At 28.6% G+C, this 18,216-nt stretch overlaps 2 protein-coding genes across 4 annotated transcripts in view; one reads left to right on the forward strand and one right to left on the reverse strand.

The window, feature by feature from the left end:
• The window catches only part of LOC100165056 (glutamate receptor ionotropic, kainate 2-like), a 229,842-nt gene that overhangs the window by 101,395 nt on the left and 110,231 nt on the right, over positions 1–18,216 (reverse strand). The gene's annotated exons all lie outside the window — the stretch shown is intronic.
• LOC115034258 lies at positions 2,583–4,363 on the forward strand. Its single transcript, XM_029490476.1, has one exon. The coding sequence runs from the start codon at positions 3,094–3,096 to the stop codon at positions 3,961–3,963; it is 870 nt and encodes a 289-aa protein (XP_029346336.1). The 5' UTR covers positions 2,583–3,093; the 3' UTR covers positions 3,964–4,363.

An 18,216-nucleotide genomic window follows, 5' to 3' on the forward strand; every position in this document is an offset into this window, starting at 1 on the left:
TCATTCCTGGTCTGTTATATTATATGTTATGGATAATATACGCGTATTGTCATACGATATGCTCGCACCACTCGACCGACGGGAAATCCATTGTCGGCGGATGAATAAGTGTATCGTTCCAAAACACCCAAGCCACAGATTTATATTTTGTCGTGCTACGAAAAAAAAAGGAGATCCGAAACCAGAGCAATTAGTGGTATGTCCTATGACATATTATATATTGACTGATTGTACTATGGTATAGATTTAAGAATTTAGACGCCAAAGGCGCATTTACAGCTACGTCGTGTGTCGTGTCGTGCGAGGGCTTGGTTATTATATGGTTTCGACTGGTAACCAATATGGTTTAAAAGTTGAGTAGTAGTCAATTCTTGGTATACTCGGTTGCAATTTGGTTATTACACGAAACCAAAAATAATATCCAATCACAATACGATTTGATCGACACGACACGATCACGACGCAGCTGTGAATGGCTTAAAGGAATGTCCTGCATTGTCGTTCTGCAGCATATGAACCGTGTCAGACATTCAATCGTTATCAGCTGAAGTTTAGGTACGAGTAAATCGGACGCATGTAAACTTCGAACCACAAGAACCATTTTTTAGTGTAAGCTCCACCAGGAAAATAAAACAGGAAAAATTGGGTTCATGTAAACTCCGTCAGTGACAAAAATCAGATAAAATTGAGCTCATGTAAACTCTGCCAATGAAAAAAATGAAGTAACAGTATACACTATACAATCAATATAATAAGCAGATTATTATTAAATAAAAAAAATCATAATTTTATAGTAATTATTATCCTTATTAAATAAGTATATGCCAAAAAATATAAAAAACATAAAAATAAAGATAATAAATGTTCGAACAAATCATACAAATTGCAATGACCAGTATGATGTTAATAAATAATGATAGACAATTGTGATAACTAATAATCAAAAAATAATATGTAGATATGTTATATTATTATGACATGATATGTTATAATCACAGATATAAAATACTAGATAGCTAACAAGACATCGAACATTGAAGTTATCCGCCATATGCGTGTAGGTCAATGTTTACATAATTATCTTATCAATACGACATGATAACAATCTGCGATGATCAAAATACTTTTATATCTGACGATGGAATATTGAATAAGGATAATATTATGTGTTGTCATTAAAAACCACTCCAATAGAAATATATATTTTTTATATTTTTTTAATATTTTATAAAAAAATTTTATTCTGTGCGAATAATAGCATGTTATTATACAGTATTGATATGATAATTATGTAAACATCGATCCACACGCATATGGTGGCTGACTTAAACATCGATTATCTTAATATAGATAAGTTAGCTATCTAGTATTTTATATCTGTGGTTATAATACTTATAATATTTTGAATTGTAAACTAAAATTATGAGATACAATTAGTAGATATTCAAACCATTAAGTCTAACATAAATCAATTAATATAACTATTTAGTATTCATAGCTTTTTCTAACACAATAATTTTATTTTCATTTTGAATTTTTGAGTTTACTTACTAGAGAAATTTCATTTAGTTTTATATAAGGAAGGCCTAATTAATACTGGTGGACTTTCCATATAGGTACCCATTATAGGTAAGAAAATAAAACTGGCGGGGTTTACATTAGACCTTTTCACTACCTTTTTATCTAACCGGTATTTTGGCGGAGTTTATACAATCGCCCCTTAAAAATGACCTTATCGATCTCAAGTAGACATATTAAAGAATTCAAATCAGTTTTCAGAAGTATTTTCTCGTTATCAGGTCCATCGGTAAGATAGACAAAAAGTACCTACTGCAAATGAGCATAATCGTATAACGTTCATGTTAAATACATTAAATACAAGGAGACTGGAGAGGGTATATTTTATTCATTATCGTTACGTCATGTCTATAGGACGATTATCACGATTTAAAATATAAATAGTATATTATTTCTGTGTAGTAGTGTACATAGACAAATTTAAAAGATGTGATAGATTGTTTCGCAAAAAAAAAAAAAGAATAGGTACTAGACTTTATAGTTTAAAAATATTTAATTTTATCACCAGGGCTCGGAAGTTGTAGCAAATGCATATTTTTCTTGGTTCGTCCTAGAACATCCAAAGTAAGATACAAATATGTATCATACTTCTCTGATGTCATACACGAAATTTTATTTTGCTATTTTTTGCATTTTTACGGTTTTTATTGCTATTTTGCTAATTTAGGTTTTTTTAGTGCTATTTTTAGTCATATTTTCTTAATATACATAATATATACCTACATATTATACAAAATATAGGAAATTATCAAATTATGTTGAAAATAATGATTAATTTGGTTAGGAAATAGGAAATAAATAGATCTTATAAGTACACTTTTACAAACATATTTAAGTAATTTAATATATATTTTGTTAACGGTTTATAATTCAACTAGTCCAGACAGTCCCTGATGTCTATGAGCCCAACAATTTTATAAAATTGTATAATTACATTAAATTTTTTAAATAAATTTAATTTTTTCAATTTAAATGCATATTTTATGATTTTTTGTGCTATTTATAGCGCATATTTTGGAGTTTTTAAGTGCATATTTAAGAGCTAAAAAGTAACATTTTTAGTGCTACAACTTCCGAGCCCTGTTTATCACACATGTAGGAAATCCATAAAAAACTTTATTTAGATAATTATTATAATATATAGAAGTGAAATAAAAGAAATGTTTCTTTTTTTGTTGGTTTTTATATTATGAAAATATATAATTTAGTTTTAAACCCCTCCCGAAAATTTGTTCCAACTGCGGCCTTGAAGGTAATATCAAAATGTCATGAATAACACACAAAAAGTATATAATATTCAATTAGGATCAAGTCAAAAAGGTGACATAAATTGAAACACACAGCTTGAAAATGTAATGCTGCGGGTCGATGAACGATAAACGTACTATCTGGCTATATAATAATATATAGGTAAAACATCCTATTCTTCTGCCGCACTCTGCACATGTCACTGAACTACTAATTCGTCATTATCATTTGAGTTTCCTTCGTGGTGGACCCAAATTAGTTCTATCCATGATGTCGCATAAATTCTGGATCATCTCTGGCCGAGATGCCATACGACGATTTATATTTTTCTGTGTCACGTGTAGCCGTCACAAGGCAGATCACCCTCGACCGTTTATGGCAGATCTCCCATCAAGCCGTGTTCAACCACATCGACCTTTCTTACACATGGGTATGGACTATGGAGGGCCTTTCGTCATCAAGGAATCTCGCCGTCGTAATGCTCGCACTTCAAAGGTGTACCTTGCCCTGTTAATCTGCATGTCAGTAAAGGCGGTCCATTTGGAAATTGTTTCTGACTTGACAACAGACGCCTTTCTCGCTGCATTAGATCGTTTTGTGGCTCGTCGTGGAACTCCTGAACATTTGTATTCCGACTGTGGGACAAACTACGTCGGCGCTGCTCGGCAACTTAACTCTATATTTAAGGACACCACTGTACAAGAGCAAATGATTTCTCACCTTCCGTGCACTTGGCATTTTAATCCCCCAGCCGTGCCACACTTCGGTGGGTTGTGGGAAGCTGCAATCAAGAGTTCAAAATATCACATGAAGCATATCATTGGTACTCAAATTCTAACATTTGAGGAAATGCTAACATTGGTCACCCGCATCGAAAGAATATTAAATTCACGTCCACTTACACCGGTCTCATCAGATCCAAATGATCTTGTTCCGTTAACGCCCGGCCATTTCTTGATCGGGCAACCATTGCACGCTCTTCCAGAACTCAACGTTTCACAGGTTCCCCTCAACCGACTAAATAGATGGCAGTTGATCCGTCAGTGTCACCAATCCTTTTGGAAAAGGTGGGTGAAGGAATATCTGACCACCTTGCAAGGCCGCCAGAAGTGGTTCCAAAAAGGTCTGAATTACTAACACTAGTTTTAAGTGCATAGGATTATTTTTTACCGACCATTCTAATAAATTGTAACTCATACTATCATATATATTCCTTTTCTATTTTTTCTATTACCTTTCCGCCTTACAGTCCACTACTATCACACGACAACTACCATACGCCATTATAGTTCGAGCGCGGGCAATACCTGACGGTCACATCGCCGTCGCCGTCGAGTTGCACGGCTGTTTTAATCAGGTTAGGTTAACCTGACAAACAACATATAATATTATAAGGTTTTAGATTAAACCTTCATGTCAACTAAACGATTAAATCAAGGATTATTATATGGAATGCATATTTAACGATATATTTAGTTAAAATTAGATATTTAACCTAACCTAACCTAACCAAATAAAATTAGAAGTTTGAAATTTTACAAAATTTAATATTTTTGCTTCGACGAGCTTAGTAAATTTGTTGTACTTAATTCAAAAATTATTAACTGTAGGGATTTGAAACTTTTTTTTATTTTGTATATTATTATTTTATATAGACTTAACAATTTTTAAAATATTTAGACTACATTTATATATATGATATATCTTTCGAAATAGAGGCTAGCAAGTAGCAGTTATTAACATATATTATTCATTCAGAAATAACATAATTTTTGTGTATTATTCATCAGTTCATTATCATACAATAATTGTTAAAACTCAATAACCGATCGCCCGACCTAAAATTATATTGTACATGTACATACTACGTAGTAATCTAATAATTTAAATCATGGTAGTAATTGAGTAATAGTCGAACAGCGCACTCACGTGGGCCCGCTGGAACTAAGCCCATGCTCCGTCTCTTAGTATAATGCCTAGATAATACATACTGAATAGAGCTCTGCGCATATCATAATTTATATACTTATATAATATAAGTATTACCTTAAATCATGGCGTATATCATGCGAAGCCGATTTAGTCAGTCCGTTCGACCCACATGAATTTCTTACGCATGCGTCAGAAATGAAGAAGGTAGAGCGGGATGGGGTAACATAATTGCGGTAATGTTTTGCGCATCCTCAGTGGTGATATTGGGGCCGAAAGAGCTGACTAAATCGGCTTCAAGAGTTTAAACTATAACTCTATCCAGTATATATTATCTAAGGTATATGGTATTATGGTACCTAAACAGTTAATGTAAACTACAATTTTATTAATAACGTTACATATAAACAGAATGCATTGTTATTTGACTAATTTTGTATCTCTAGTCTCAATTATATTATTATTTTACGATCATAATAAATTGTTACGTCAAATAATCATGGGATCGGAATCCTTGAAGCAATTTTTTCTCCAAGTCAATATATTTTAATATCCACAAAAATTACATGATTGGAAAATACGTTCAATTGGTTTCATGTTAGTATAAATTCACCAAACGGAGTGTTTCGTCACAAAAACTCGACGTTTGAGAATTACTTACGATAAGAATCCAAGGACAGGTCTTATTTGTATTTTTTGAATAGCATTAAGTAACAAATTACTGAATATCAAGTGGAAAATGACTTACTATGTGCACCTATACATTTGGTGTTAGTGGAATGATGCTAACTGATATTATATTAATAACATTGAATATAAGCAGGAAGTGTTTTTATTTTATCAATTGTATATATCTGTCGTATTATCAAATCGCTATAGTAAATAATAATAAATTATTTTGTAAATTCCATTCACTCGTGATAAGTGACGAACCATCGTAAGTTTAGCATACTCGTCACAATCGGCACAAAACGTAAGAAAATCAACGAGGCAAAAAAAAGTAATAGGTTAGGATTTGTTATCTTTGACGTTTGGCATATTATTATAAATCAAATTAGAAATGTACAGTAATGCTTCCTCATCGGATACCTGTGTAGTAAAAAATATAATTGCGATGCCTACAGAAGAATCGTTTATTTTTATGATGCTTAAAAAAAATAATATAAAATTGTTTTGAACGCCAATGACAACGTTGTCGAGACGTAATAAAAAATAAAATGATTTGAAAAAAAATAATATAATAACGTAGGTACTTTCAAAACAATTTAATTAAAAACGTATCCCTTTAATGTATGTCACGTTTTTATTATATTTAGACTTAAATTAAAGATTTCGTATGATACTAATATATGAGATAAAACCCTATTTATGTTTAAAGCCAATTAATATAAAAAATATTTTTGGAGTTATAGCTTACGCTGTATCTGTAGCACGATAAATTTTAAAAAATACCTAAACTAGCTCTGATTTCCATAGTAATATAGTTTCTCTATGTATCAATAGCAAATAAATTAAACAGATTAGCTGATAATAGTAACAAGAACCCGATATTTTATAAATATTCACAAATAATTCTAGAATTATATCTAGAATATTTGTGGTACATTATATAAATTATGTATATAATATGCATGTGAGTTATATAAATACTACATATACATGGTGATTCTCTAAGCTTGCTCACCTACATTTTTTCCTTTAATAACGAAATCATTCAGATTCTGATTTTTGGAATTTTTAAATGTACTCCAAGACCGTTTTTCAAATTATTGAATTCTGTTGTACAACTTTAGAAGTGTCGATGCAATTTTTCGTTTTCAAATGATAACTTCATTTTTTAACTGTAAATTATTAAACAGATCATTTTCAAATGAAAAAATTAACAGATTTTGAATAACTGAATGCTTGAAGTTATAATGGGTGACCACTGAGCATGCTTGGTGAATCACCTATTTCCTTCTTATCTCCGACCTATACCTTGGTAATTAAAATATTCAGAAATCACATTGCGGTTTATGTAAATAAATACTAATCGTACTAATACTATCCAACCATAGTATCGCAAACCCATCTTGTTAGTGATGGAAGGGATCGCATATAAACGACCAATTGTATTGTATCGATAATTATTCAACAGTAAATATCAAAACGGGTTCGATATTCTCAATTAATTGAAAACGCACCTCCAATATCACCAATACATTGTCAATAATATTATTATATCGATTCAATACATTGTTATCATGCATTGGGACCTTTGAGTTTTTCTACATGTTTTCGTTTAATATTATTGTTCGACTTGTTTGCAATATACACATTATGCCTGCAATTCGACCAGCTGTATGCATACTTATAATCCCTAGCCCTGGGTATACTCTGCCTGTGGAAATTTGAGATTAGGCTGAACTCGATTCCAGAACACTACAATAATTCTGTCTTTAAGAACACCAGAATACTTATCATAGATAAAGCGCATGTGTTTTGATCATTAGGTAGAACAACATTCGTCTTAATCTTAATATTAATATTTAATATATTATATCCTTTCCGTGAAACAAACTACTATAATATGACAGAAGGGATACGCATACTGCGCACATATTTTAAATTGTAAAATGTTCCGAGTAAAACTACGACAATTGGGTATAATGTAATCTGCACTCCATTTCTTATCATCGGTAGAAAATGTAATGTAAACTGCACCAGAAACAAAAATTGGAAACTATAACAATAAATTTCCAAATCAGAAATTGAAAAAATTAATTTTGGCAAAAATCACGGTTTTTGTAATAACTAATAAATATCAGATATCTACACATATATATTGGGTCGTAGGAATTTAAGAAAATCTCGTCTAATCAGTGTTTACCATATTATGACATCGGCCAGCTAGGCATACTTACGACTGTGAATTCACAACTGATTCATAATTCAAATTTTAATTCTTAAGTCTTTATTTCAAACATCTAAACATTTTTATATTATTTATAAAAAGTGTCCTACGACATATGAATCATATGTAATTTGTATTCATTATATTATTTATTTATTCCATTAACTTTACATGACGATATCAAACGGTTCGTGGTTTATAATCGACGATCCGATAATTTGAATATCAAAGGTAAACGATGCTTTGACAAGCATAAACGCCAATTTACCATAATATATTATGTAGTTTGAAAATTGTGTATCAATAAGTTATGGTGCGCTTGACTCACTAAAATGAGTCACCTCAATATTATGCTGGTTTAATACTAACTTAGCTTATTGTATTTATCTCTAAACTTTCTTTAAATATTAATTTGAACAGTCGACATAAAATTTACATCTAAAAAACCTATCTTTAAAGTAGTACATTATATATAAAAGTAGTAATCTCGATCATTGAACTCCATCCCATTATTGTTATCCTTCAAGTTAGGAATAATTATTTATGTAAAAAAGGGGCCTATAAACATTATACATATTCATCAAGACTTAGATAAATAACGAGTGCGTTTATACCAATATAGATTCACATACAAATACCTACCACTAGTCTACGCTAATAATAAACCGGGCAGGACCATTTTCCTCAACAAAAAAAAAATATACTTTTTATTTCATTGTTCGTTTTCCTTTAAAAAAAATAAAAGGTACTTTCCATTTTCCTTCACACAATTTTTGGACCAAAGCCGTGTCAATTTCCCTCCAAATATTAAGATCATATATTAAACCTTATAATATATTATGTTTAAGGCTAATATCATTGATCATTGTATCCGATATTTTGTCTAAACTTTACCAGAGCCGACATTCTTAACTATTCTGTACTATATGTCTGTATGTATTTATTGAGTATTGCACAGTTAGATAATATCGTAATATTAATTTAATTGAAATTTAGGTAGGTACATACACGCGGGAATTACGTAACTACAAACTATCGTTTATGAAATAAAAAATTTGCACCATAATCTCATACAAAAATATAAAACAAACCAATTAATTAATGTCAAAATGTTGACTATAATTTCACTATTAAGCCAATATTTTATTTTCGTGTTATTATATAGTATTATACTAACAAATGAATACATGTTTAAACAATTTAAAATTTAAATTTTAGCTATGTTAACATAATATTATACAAATACATTTATATACACATTGGTGTATAACACGATGATCTGATATAGGTATGAATATGACAAAATATTTTAGATAATTGCTCTTATAACTATAAAGTTTAAGTGTAACTCTAAACTTATTATAAATAATTATATTATTATATATAAAAAAGTATTTTATATTATTTTAAGTTATTATAGTTATTGATTATTATAAAAATGAATAAATTTATTTTCATATCATTATGATAATATTATGATGTTTGTATATTATTATACAAATAAATAGAAAGATATTATTATTTTGATAACGCTGGAAAATAGATAGCGGAGGAAAATGGTCAGTGGGTGAATACGTTATCTTGTTTTTGGAGGAAAATGGCCAATAAATCACAACAAAAACAGTCGTCGTAGAATATAAGAATATTACCCTGATACCTAATACCGTCATAAAATTAAACTGTATAGAAGACCACCAGAATCCCCGTCGTTTAATGGATTCGGTGATCGACGTTGGATCTTTCCTTGTTATTCATATCAACTTTTAAAACGTAATAATCAATAAAAAATTAAAATAAATATTTTCGTCATTAACACTAAAAACAATAACAACTGTATAATAATAACATATTTCGGGTACCCATTATTTTGTTAACTGTATATTCACTCTGCACCATATTTTTATTCTACTACACATTGCGTTAATGGTACCTATATTACCGTAATTTATTCAAATATACGACCCATTATTTTTTAGATACACGAAAAAAAAATTTTATTTTGGATTCTATGTGTAGAAGAATGTATTATTTTTACATTTATTTTTATTTTTTTTATGTCTGTGATTTTAATGTTTTATGTTGGATAGAACGATGGATCCATTTAACTCATGATTATAATGCTTCTTGCAGGTAGCATATTTTATTTAAATTGTGCTTTACAAAGATAATTTTTTTGATTTGATTTTCTCATGTTTTCATTTAATCGGTAAGGAAAGACCACAAAAGAACCGCTAGCTCAAAGTGTACAGTACATTCAATTTAAAAAAAAATTTAGATTTTTTTTATATAGTTTAAAAAGTATCAATGCCGGTGTCTCTCAAAACTTCCACTTACTATATAGGTACACAATATTAAATACACAAATATTATAACATTTTGAGCATTTGTTGAGGTTCTATGATTATTTTTAATAATCTAGAATACTGTTGTTTTACTAAAGTTTACATTAGAATTCGATCAGAAACATTTTTGTTGATTATTAAAATACTATAATAGTGACCTTTTTTAACTCCTTGAAATATAACAGTCACGCACAGTCACCATGAATTAAATGTAGTAATATCAAAGCGAAGTTTCTTTATTTCGGTTAAAGTAAAATAAATTAATTAAACTAAAAACTTAAAAAATTGTGGCATATCATGGTAAAGTTCTCAAAAAATAATAAAAAAAATACGTTTAAAAATACAGTTTGACACCCTGTGTTAAAGTTGATAAAATAACCAGTATACCATTAGAAAATCGATTAATACCTTTTTACCGGGCTTAATTATAATTACATAGTCTGGTTTGCGTTAGGTATTATTTTTAATGCAAAATAATAGTAAATATAATTACTATAAACATTAACTGGTGAATGTTTATCATTCCATAAAAGCCTAGATAGTATACAATATACTATTTCATAATATAAAAAAACAGATTATGAAATATGAACAATGCCGGTAACACACAACACTCTAATAATATATATGTAATCCTTGAAGGAAGTCTCTGAAATCCATTTTTAATATGTCTGTTTCATTATTATACTTGAGATTTGGAGTGAAAGAGAGCGAATTGGTGTAGGTTGATATTGGTTTCAAAATTATAACTTGTTTTTGTCTGGAAAATATTATTTTCGATCATTATTAATTTGTCTTTTGTAATATTCCTTTATCAATATATTATATTATATATTATATTTTACAATATCTTATAATATGGATTTCATATTCAAAAAAAAAAAAAAATCATATTTTACTAGGTAGGTAAACATTGACAATTACCAATAGTAAAGTATTATGAAACAAATATCATATATTAATTTACTTTTTTGATCATTTTATAGGTTTACAGTATGAATAATTTTGTTTGTGTGAATTTATGGCTAGCTATATTACCTAATCTGGCCATATATACCACTAAATTGTCCATAAATGCATAAAAACCCGTTAAATATTATATTTTTTTAATTTTTTTACAAATTATTACGGTTTCCAATATTTAGATAAACAAAATAATAAATTAGGTATTAAAAGAACCCTACTAGCTTTCTTGAAATCTCTTACTCAATTTTACAGTATAATTATAATTTGTTATGAATACATATTTAAATACCTATTTTGATTGAGGAATATCGTTCTATATAAAATCACTATGTACTGAAATAATATTATTTTCATCAAAAGCAATATTAGATGCATATTAATGGTTATCGAATGTTTATACAGACATTTTGAAAAATTTCTGAAACTCATTCGCATGGTGTTATACTTTATTACGAATATGAATATAGAACGATATACAGAGTACAATTTCTTTATTTTAATACGTTTGAGAATGTCGACATAATAATAGTTGGTTGATGTTAAAATGAAAACAGTGATGAATAAATCATGATGCAATGAAATATAGATTATCTAAAACATAAATACTATGAGTTGCTTATAGATCATAAGTTATGAAGTATTTTTTTTATAATAAAACAACGATTACATACTTGAACATTTTTTTTATGTCAAAGATAAAAACATTAGTTTTCTATATAATATTAAGAGCTTAGAAAAAAAATAATTAATACATTAATAGGTATAGGTAGTTGAAAATATATAATTACCCTACTAACCTTAAATGTACTTAAAATTATAAATTATTTGTATTAGGTATCATTTATAGCCGTATAGGTAACGTGTTCAGACTTAAAACCATTTTGAAGCTATAAAATAATTGAAAAATTGTAACGTTTGTTTTATACATACATCTTCAACCAAATAATTAAATTTATATTTTTATATTATTATCTTAATAATTAGTATTCAACATAGTTTTTATAAATAAAACACTAGTCAGTGTATAATATACGTTTATCGTTCGTTAATATAAATAAAACGTTTTATCTGGGATAAATAATATATATTTAACAGGTATATATTTAATTAGTATCGGAAATCTGTAAGAAATATTGTAATAACTAACACTTAAATATAATCAAATAAATTAATATAAAATTGCCTTCACGATAAAATGAAAGGGTCATTTTTAAAAACGACTGGTTATAACCTATTTAAAAACCTATACACGAAACATTTATAATTTTATGATGTATTGGTAAAAATATCGAATTTCCTCAATAGTTGCCGTAATCAAATTATCTCGTCGAAGCCCCATAGCGTCATATACAAACTACAAACACAATGTCACCGTGGCTTTATAGGTAATGTACTGTTCGCTGTACTTCATTCCAATTTATAGTAGTTGTATTGTATTGTTACAACATTAGTATTTTGTTTAAATATTTTGAAATTGTCTTCTCTTTTTTTTTAATAATCATTTTTACTAACATCTTAAAAAATGTATGTTTTTTAAATAAAATATATGCCATTACTGTCGTCTATGATTATTATTTTGTTTCTCAATAGTCACAGAGTTATTGATCCCGGAGTTAATAATTTATTTATACTTATTGTAAAATATAAATAATTTCAATTTGCCTTTGCACAAAATGTAAATAATTTACCTATGCTATTTAAACTATTATAAAATTCTGTTTTAAGAATACATACAACATAATATTATAATCAAAGTGTGGGTGATAAATGTACGAATGTTCTAGCTACTGTATTAGAAACAACATTTTGAGTAAATGTTATACGCATTTGTAATCATAAAATACATCTAAAACATAAGGCTATAAAATTATAAAATATCTACCTCCAACATATCGCTTGGGTGTAATAATAATAATAATATAAAAACATACGGCCTATTATACCATTTGTTTGACTGCAGGCTCTAATATATTACAATTTAAGAGCAATCGGTAGTCGCAATCAAAAAGTATTTTGAATTAAATTTATTTATATTATCCTTTTGTTATTTATTTAAGTACCCTTGGGAAAAATTAACCCTAACAAAATTTCGATTTTTGATCATTTTATAGGTTTACAGTATGAATAATTTTGTCTGTGTGAATTTATGGCTAGCTATATTACCTAATCTGGCCATATATACCACTAAATTGTCCATAAATGCATAAAAACCCGTTAAATATTATATTTTTTTAATTTTTTTACAAATTATTACGGTTTCCAATATTTAGATAAACAAAATAATAAATTAGGTATTAAAAGAACCCTACTAGCTTTCTTGAAATCTCTTACTCAATTTTACAGTATAATTATAATTTGTTATGAATACATATTTAAATACCTATTTTGATTGAGGAATATCGTTCTATATAAAATCACTATGTACTGAAATAATATTATTTTCATCAAAAGCAATATTAGATGCATATTAATGGTTATCGAATGTTTATACAGACATTTTGAAAAATTTCTGAAACTCATTCGCATGGTGTTATACTTTATTACGAATATGAATATAGAACGATATACAGAGTACAATTTCTTTATTTTAATACGTTTGAGAATGTCGACATAATAATAGTTGGTTGATGTTAAAATGAAAACAGTGATGAATAAATCATGATGCAATGAAATATAGATTATCTAAAACATAAATACTATGAGTTGCTTATAGATCATAAGTTATGAAGTATTTTTTTTATCGTTTATTTAAACAATATGTAGGTACTAGAAAGTTATATATATATATACGTAAGTATAGTTTATGTTTAATGCATTTACATGTCATGAACATAGTAGTTGTGTACATGTAGTGTTACGGTAGGAACATTTTAGAACACTCAGGTAAGTATTTTTTTAAATATTCAGTCATCCCCCCCCACCAGTAAAAAAAACAGAATACTGTGATTGGAAATTAATTTTTTTGGAGACCAACTTTACCCCACTCGGCCCACTCGACTTAAAAAAATGTAAAGTACAACAACAAAAAAAGGTCATGCAATGTTATTACTGCCTATTACTTACCTACAAAATATAAATCTAAAGCAATTTCCCATATCAAATTTTCGTTTACCATACCGCATAATGTGTACCTACATAATAAAATATAATAATATACATGTATAAATTATGCATATTATAATATTTTGAATTCCTGACGTTAGGGGTTAAATATCCTATTTATCAACAATAACAATTATACCGTATAATTTATCACTGTTCAACGATAATTTCAAAGTTTCATATGTATGTGTTATGCATGCGTATACTGTATTGAATAATAGACGAGTCAAGAATATATTGTTTGGTGAATTGTGGCTTAGTGTTCCTACATTTAAATTCTGCGTTTTTTCCAAATATATATTTTCTTTTGAAACCACGAGCTTTACATTTCCAGTTACGACATCAAAACCATAGAAAAAATTTTCTACCATGAAAATATTAAAAAACTATTTACGTTTATATTAATTCATCAGACCAAGTACGTCGAAGTGACCTCGGAAAGCTCGGACCGGACTCTGATCGGATGTGTGTTAAAGGACATTTACAAGTCTAGCACTTTTGAGTGTACATAGTAAGTACATAGACAAACTGAAATCAATTCAGATGATGTGATCAATTGTTTCACAAAAGAATAAAAAAGAATGCTAGACTTAATACTATACAAATAGTTAGTTTAAAATAAATTGTACCTATACATTTATCACACATGTAATGCATAAAAAACTTTATTTAAATAATTAATATTATGACATATACATTTATTTTTTGTTTTTTGTGTTTAAAATGTATACAATTATGCAATTATATCATTTGGTTTTAAGCCCTTTCTAAAAATGTGTTCAAGCTACGACCTTGATACTAGGGATTTAAAATTATATAGTATAGTATAATATAAAAACAATATTTTTATATATGTAATATGTATACATTTTAATATAAACAATATATTTTTGGGCTGGGAACAATTTTTCTAGCCAATTTTTGTAACTCATTTTTATTGCCATAGAAACGCAAATCAACAATAAAAAAAATGTAATGAAATTCCTAACAAAATGTATCATGCAAAAATTGAATGTGTTAATATTTGGTAAAAAAAAATATCGTTGCATTTAATATAAATATTTCATTTATATTAAAATTAAAATTTTGATATAAATTAATATTCCTCGGCTGAGATGACGTTACACCAGCCCTCTCGTGGTATTTTAAAAATAATACTTAAGTAAGGGCTATGCAGATTTTAAAATTAATCATCCAATCAAATCCGTGCTAATGATAAGCTTATTATTCGTATAGTTTATTATTTAAAAAAAAGTTAAATGGGTCGAAGGGTAGGTGGTGGTGCAATATAGTGTACGTTTGTCGTTAAAAAGAACACTGCAGTAATGGATGTGTTAAATTTGAATTCAATGCATACGACGGATACGATTTTGGGCTGAGATGGTGTGTCAGTCACTATTTCTAATGATATTATTTTGTTATTTCTTTATTTATACTGGTAATTATTTTTATTTCAGTAATACAGTATGTCAAATTGATTTTTCAAAACACATCGCATAGTTATATCATATAATATACATGCATATTGTTATAATGTAACTATACTTTATTTAGAATAAGACGATACTAGGTGGCCACAGTCAAAACCGGTTTTGCTACGTAAATCTAGTGTGCACTTATTCTGAATAGACTATCGTCGATGGCAACTAATAGTAACCTTTTTTTATTTACGATAAGGATGGCAGCCAATTCATGTATTTTCGGGACATCTAGTATTCACCTAACTGATGGTCGTATTATATATGGTTATATATATATAGTCTTATAACTCATGAGAATTGGTGCGTGGTATTAATAACTCAAAACTAGTTTAAATATTATTGCCTACATTTCGAAATATTCATAACTAGTATAATATGGTAAATATTAATAAATGCTATGTCGAAAAGTTTCATGTCCCAACGAAATTTTTCTTTAATTACAACTTAATAACAAAGTTATTTTATGTGTGAATAATGTTAAAATTTAAACTTCAAACACTCATTAAAAATTAATATGGCTTTACTCCAAAATTTATTTTTTTCATTTCAATCATAATAATTTATAACTAATGCGGAATCTCGTATTAAATATTCAAGCTTTAGGTATCAAAGTAAAACATTTTATGCATTTTTAACTGAAAAATAATTTGTACATATTCGTGATTTTGATGACTTTCGACAAAAACTGAATCTCAAACGCGTATACAATAAAATTGTGACCATACATTGTAGATATTATTTTTTAATTGCAATAAGAACAACTTACTTATGAGGTAAGTTGTATTACATTATCAAGCTTTTCGATTTACAACCACAAATTGTATCAACAAAGGTACCTATATCAAAAAAAAATAACTAGGCTTGAAAAATCGACAATTTCGAACTTCTATAAGTATACCATATGAATAGCCTAAATATTTTGAAAATTAAACTATATCTATCTTAGGAGGTCTGATATAAATATTTGGTGAACATTTCAAGTCAGGTGGTTGGAGTAAAGACAAAAAAATCAAGATCGATTTGGTCGAAAACTATAGGCGTTGCGCTATTTTCATTTTTCAAGAATTTTTTTTTTGTTTTCCCGATAATTTTTATAAGCACTTGGAATATTTTGACCATAGGTCTTTTGACCACATAATACATACAATACAAACTAGATCCAATTTTCTATCGGAAACCTGCTGCATTTCGTCTGCTATAAAAAGCCTTTCAGATTCAAAAAATAAAAATGTATTATTGTAAAAGCGTCAAACCAATACATTCGTTGCTTTGCTCTCAGAATCTAAAAAAATATAAATTTCTTTCTTTTACACAGGGACATGAAAAGTGAATGGTGGTTGACGCTGTACCATGAACTTGGGCCGTTGTAGCTACACCCGTATTTGAATTGTAATTAAATAATATTAAAATATTCAAAATAAATTATCAAAAAAAAAAAAAAATCAAACTAATTGTTTTTTATTTAAAACGGTAGGTATAGCTACCGGTATAACACGTGCAAAATAAAATGTTCAGAAGTCTAGCCAATTGTAACGGGTGGGTGGATAATTCAAGTTATTTGAACTGTCTGAAATTCCAATTTTTTCCAGTGCCACTGCGGTCAGACGTACAGTTAATATCAATTTATTTAAAGATTCGGATAAATATTAAATATTCTAAATAATAGAAATTGTAACATGAGAAAGCTGCAGATATTTAACTGTTATTACTTAAAATTCTGGGAGTAGACTGAAATAAAAATCATGCAATGGAAATAAAAGGGCAGGAACGAGAAATAAATAAAACTGTTTTTGATGACGTGTTTTCTAGAGTTTGTACGACCACTATATTTATATTGGCGTGTTACTGATAATTTATGTCCAACGGGCCCCGCCGAGAACCGCGGTTGTGTAAGACTTATGGAAAAACAATTTTTTACACGACACGACAACAAGTTGTGTATCAAACACTATATTATATTTACGAAATTCGAAATCGATTGCGTGATAGTGTTACAGACAAACGGATGGATATTCGTGTTATTATCATCGCAGAGATACTTCGCTGCGACTGCAACCTTATGGTGCGAACGAGCCTGCAGACAATTGGATCATACGGGTCAAAGACATTTCCAGTGTCGGCCGACTGCCGTTGTATACGAACGTTGGTGTATATTATAATATTATAATCGGTAAATATCGCGGATTAACGCACCCGGGCTTAGATGTTCAGTAATATTATAATATTTCAAGGCCTCAAACTCCGAACCCGCACCGGTTAGGCACAATTTGGGGGGCTTGGGACCACTAAATTTTACATTAGCTCCCCCCCCCCCACACGCACAAAGTTTGGCATCATAAATTTTTTATTGGTCATATATTACGTATCATAAATTATACCTAAAATGAATTGGTTGAATTAAACAATTATGTATCGTCAATGATCGACAAAGATTTTATGGGACGATAAGTCGATAACCGTTTACGCCGTACATAACATCCATCAGTTGTTGACAACCCTCTAGGGCTCTAAAAAGAGAACGCGCGGAGTCTGAAAATCCGATGCGACCATTCAGATTTCTTTATATTATTATTATAAATATTTTGTATTTATCATTATAAACAATAATTTATGATATTTTATTAAGATAGATGCGTGTATAAAGGGTGAAGTAGTAAAATAATAAATATTAAACGAA

This window comes from Acyrthosiphon pisum, chromosome A2, assembly GCF_005508785.2.
Source record: "Acyrthosiphon pisum isolate AL4f chromosome A2, pea_aphid_22Mar2018_4r6ur, whole genome shotgun sequence".
Classification (NCBI taxonomy): Eukaryota; Metazoa; Arthropoda; class Insecta; order Hemiptera; family Aphididae; genus Acyrthosiphon; species Acyrthosiphon pisum.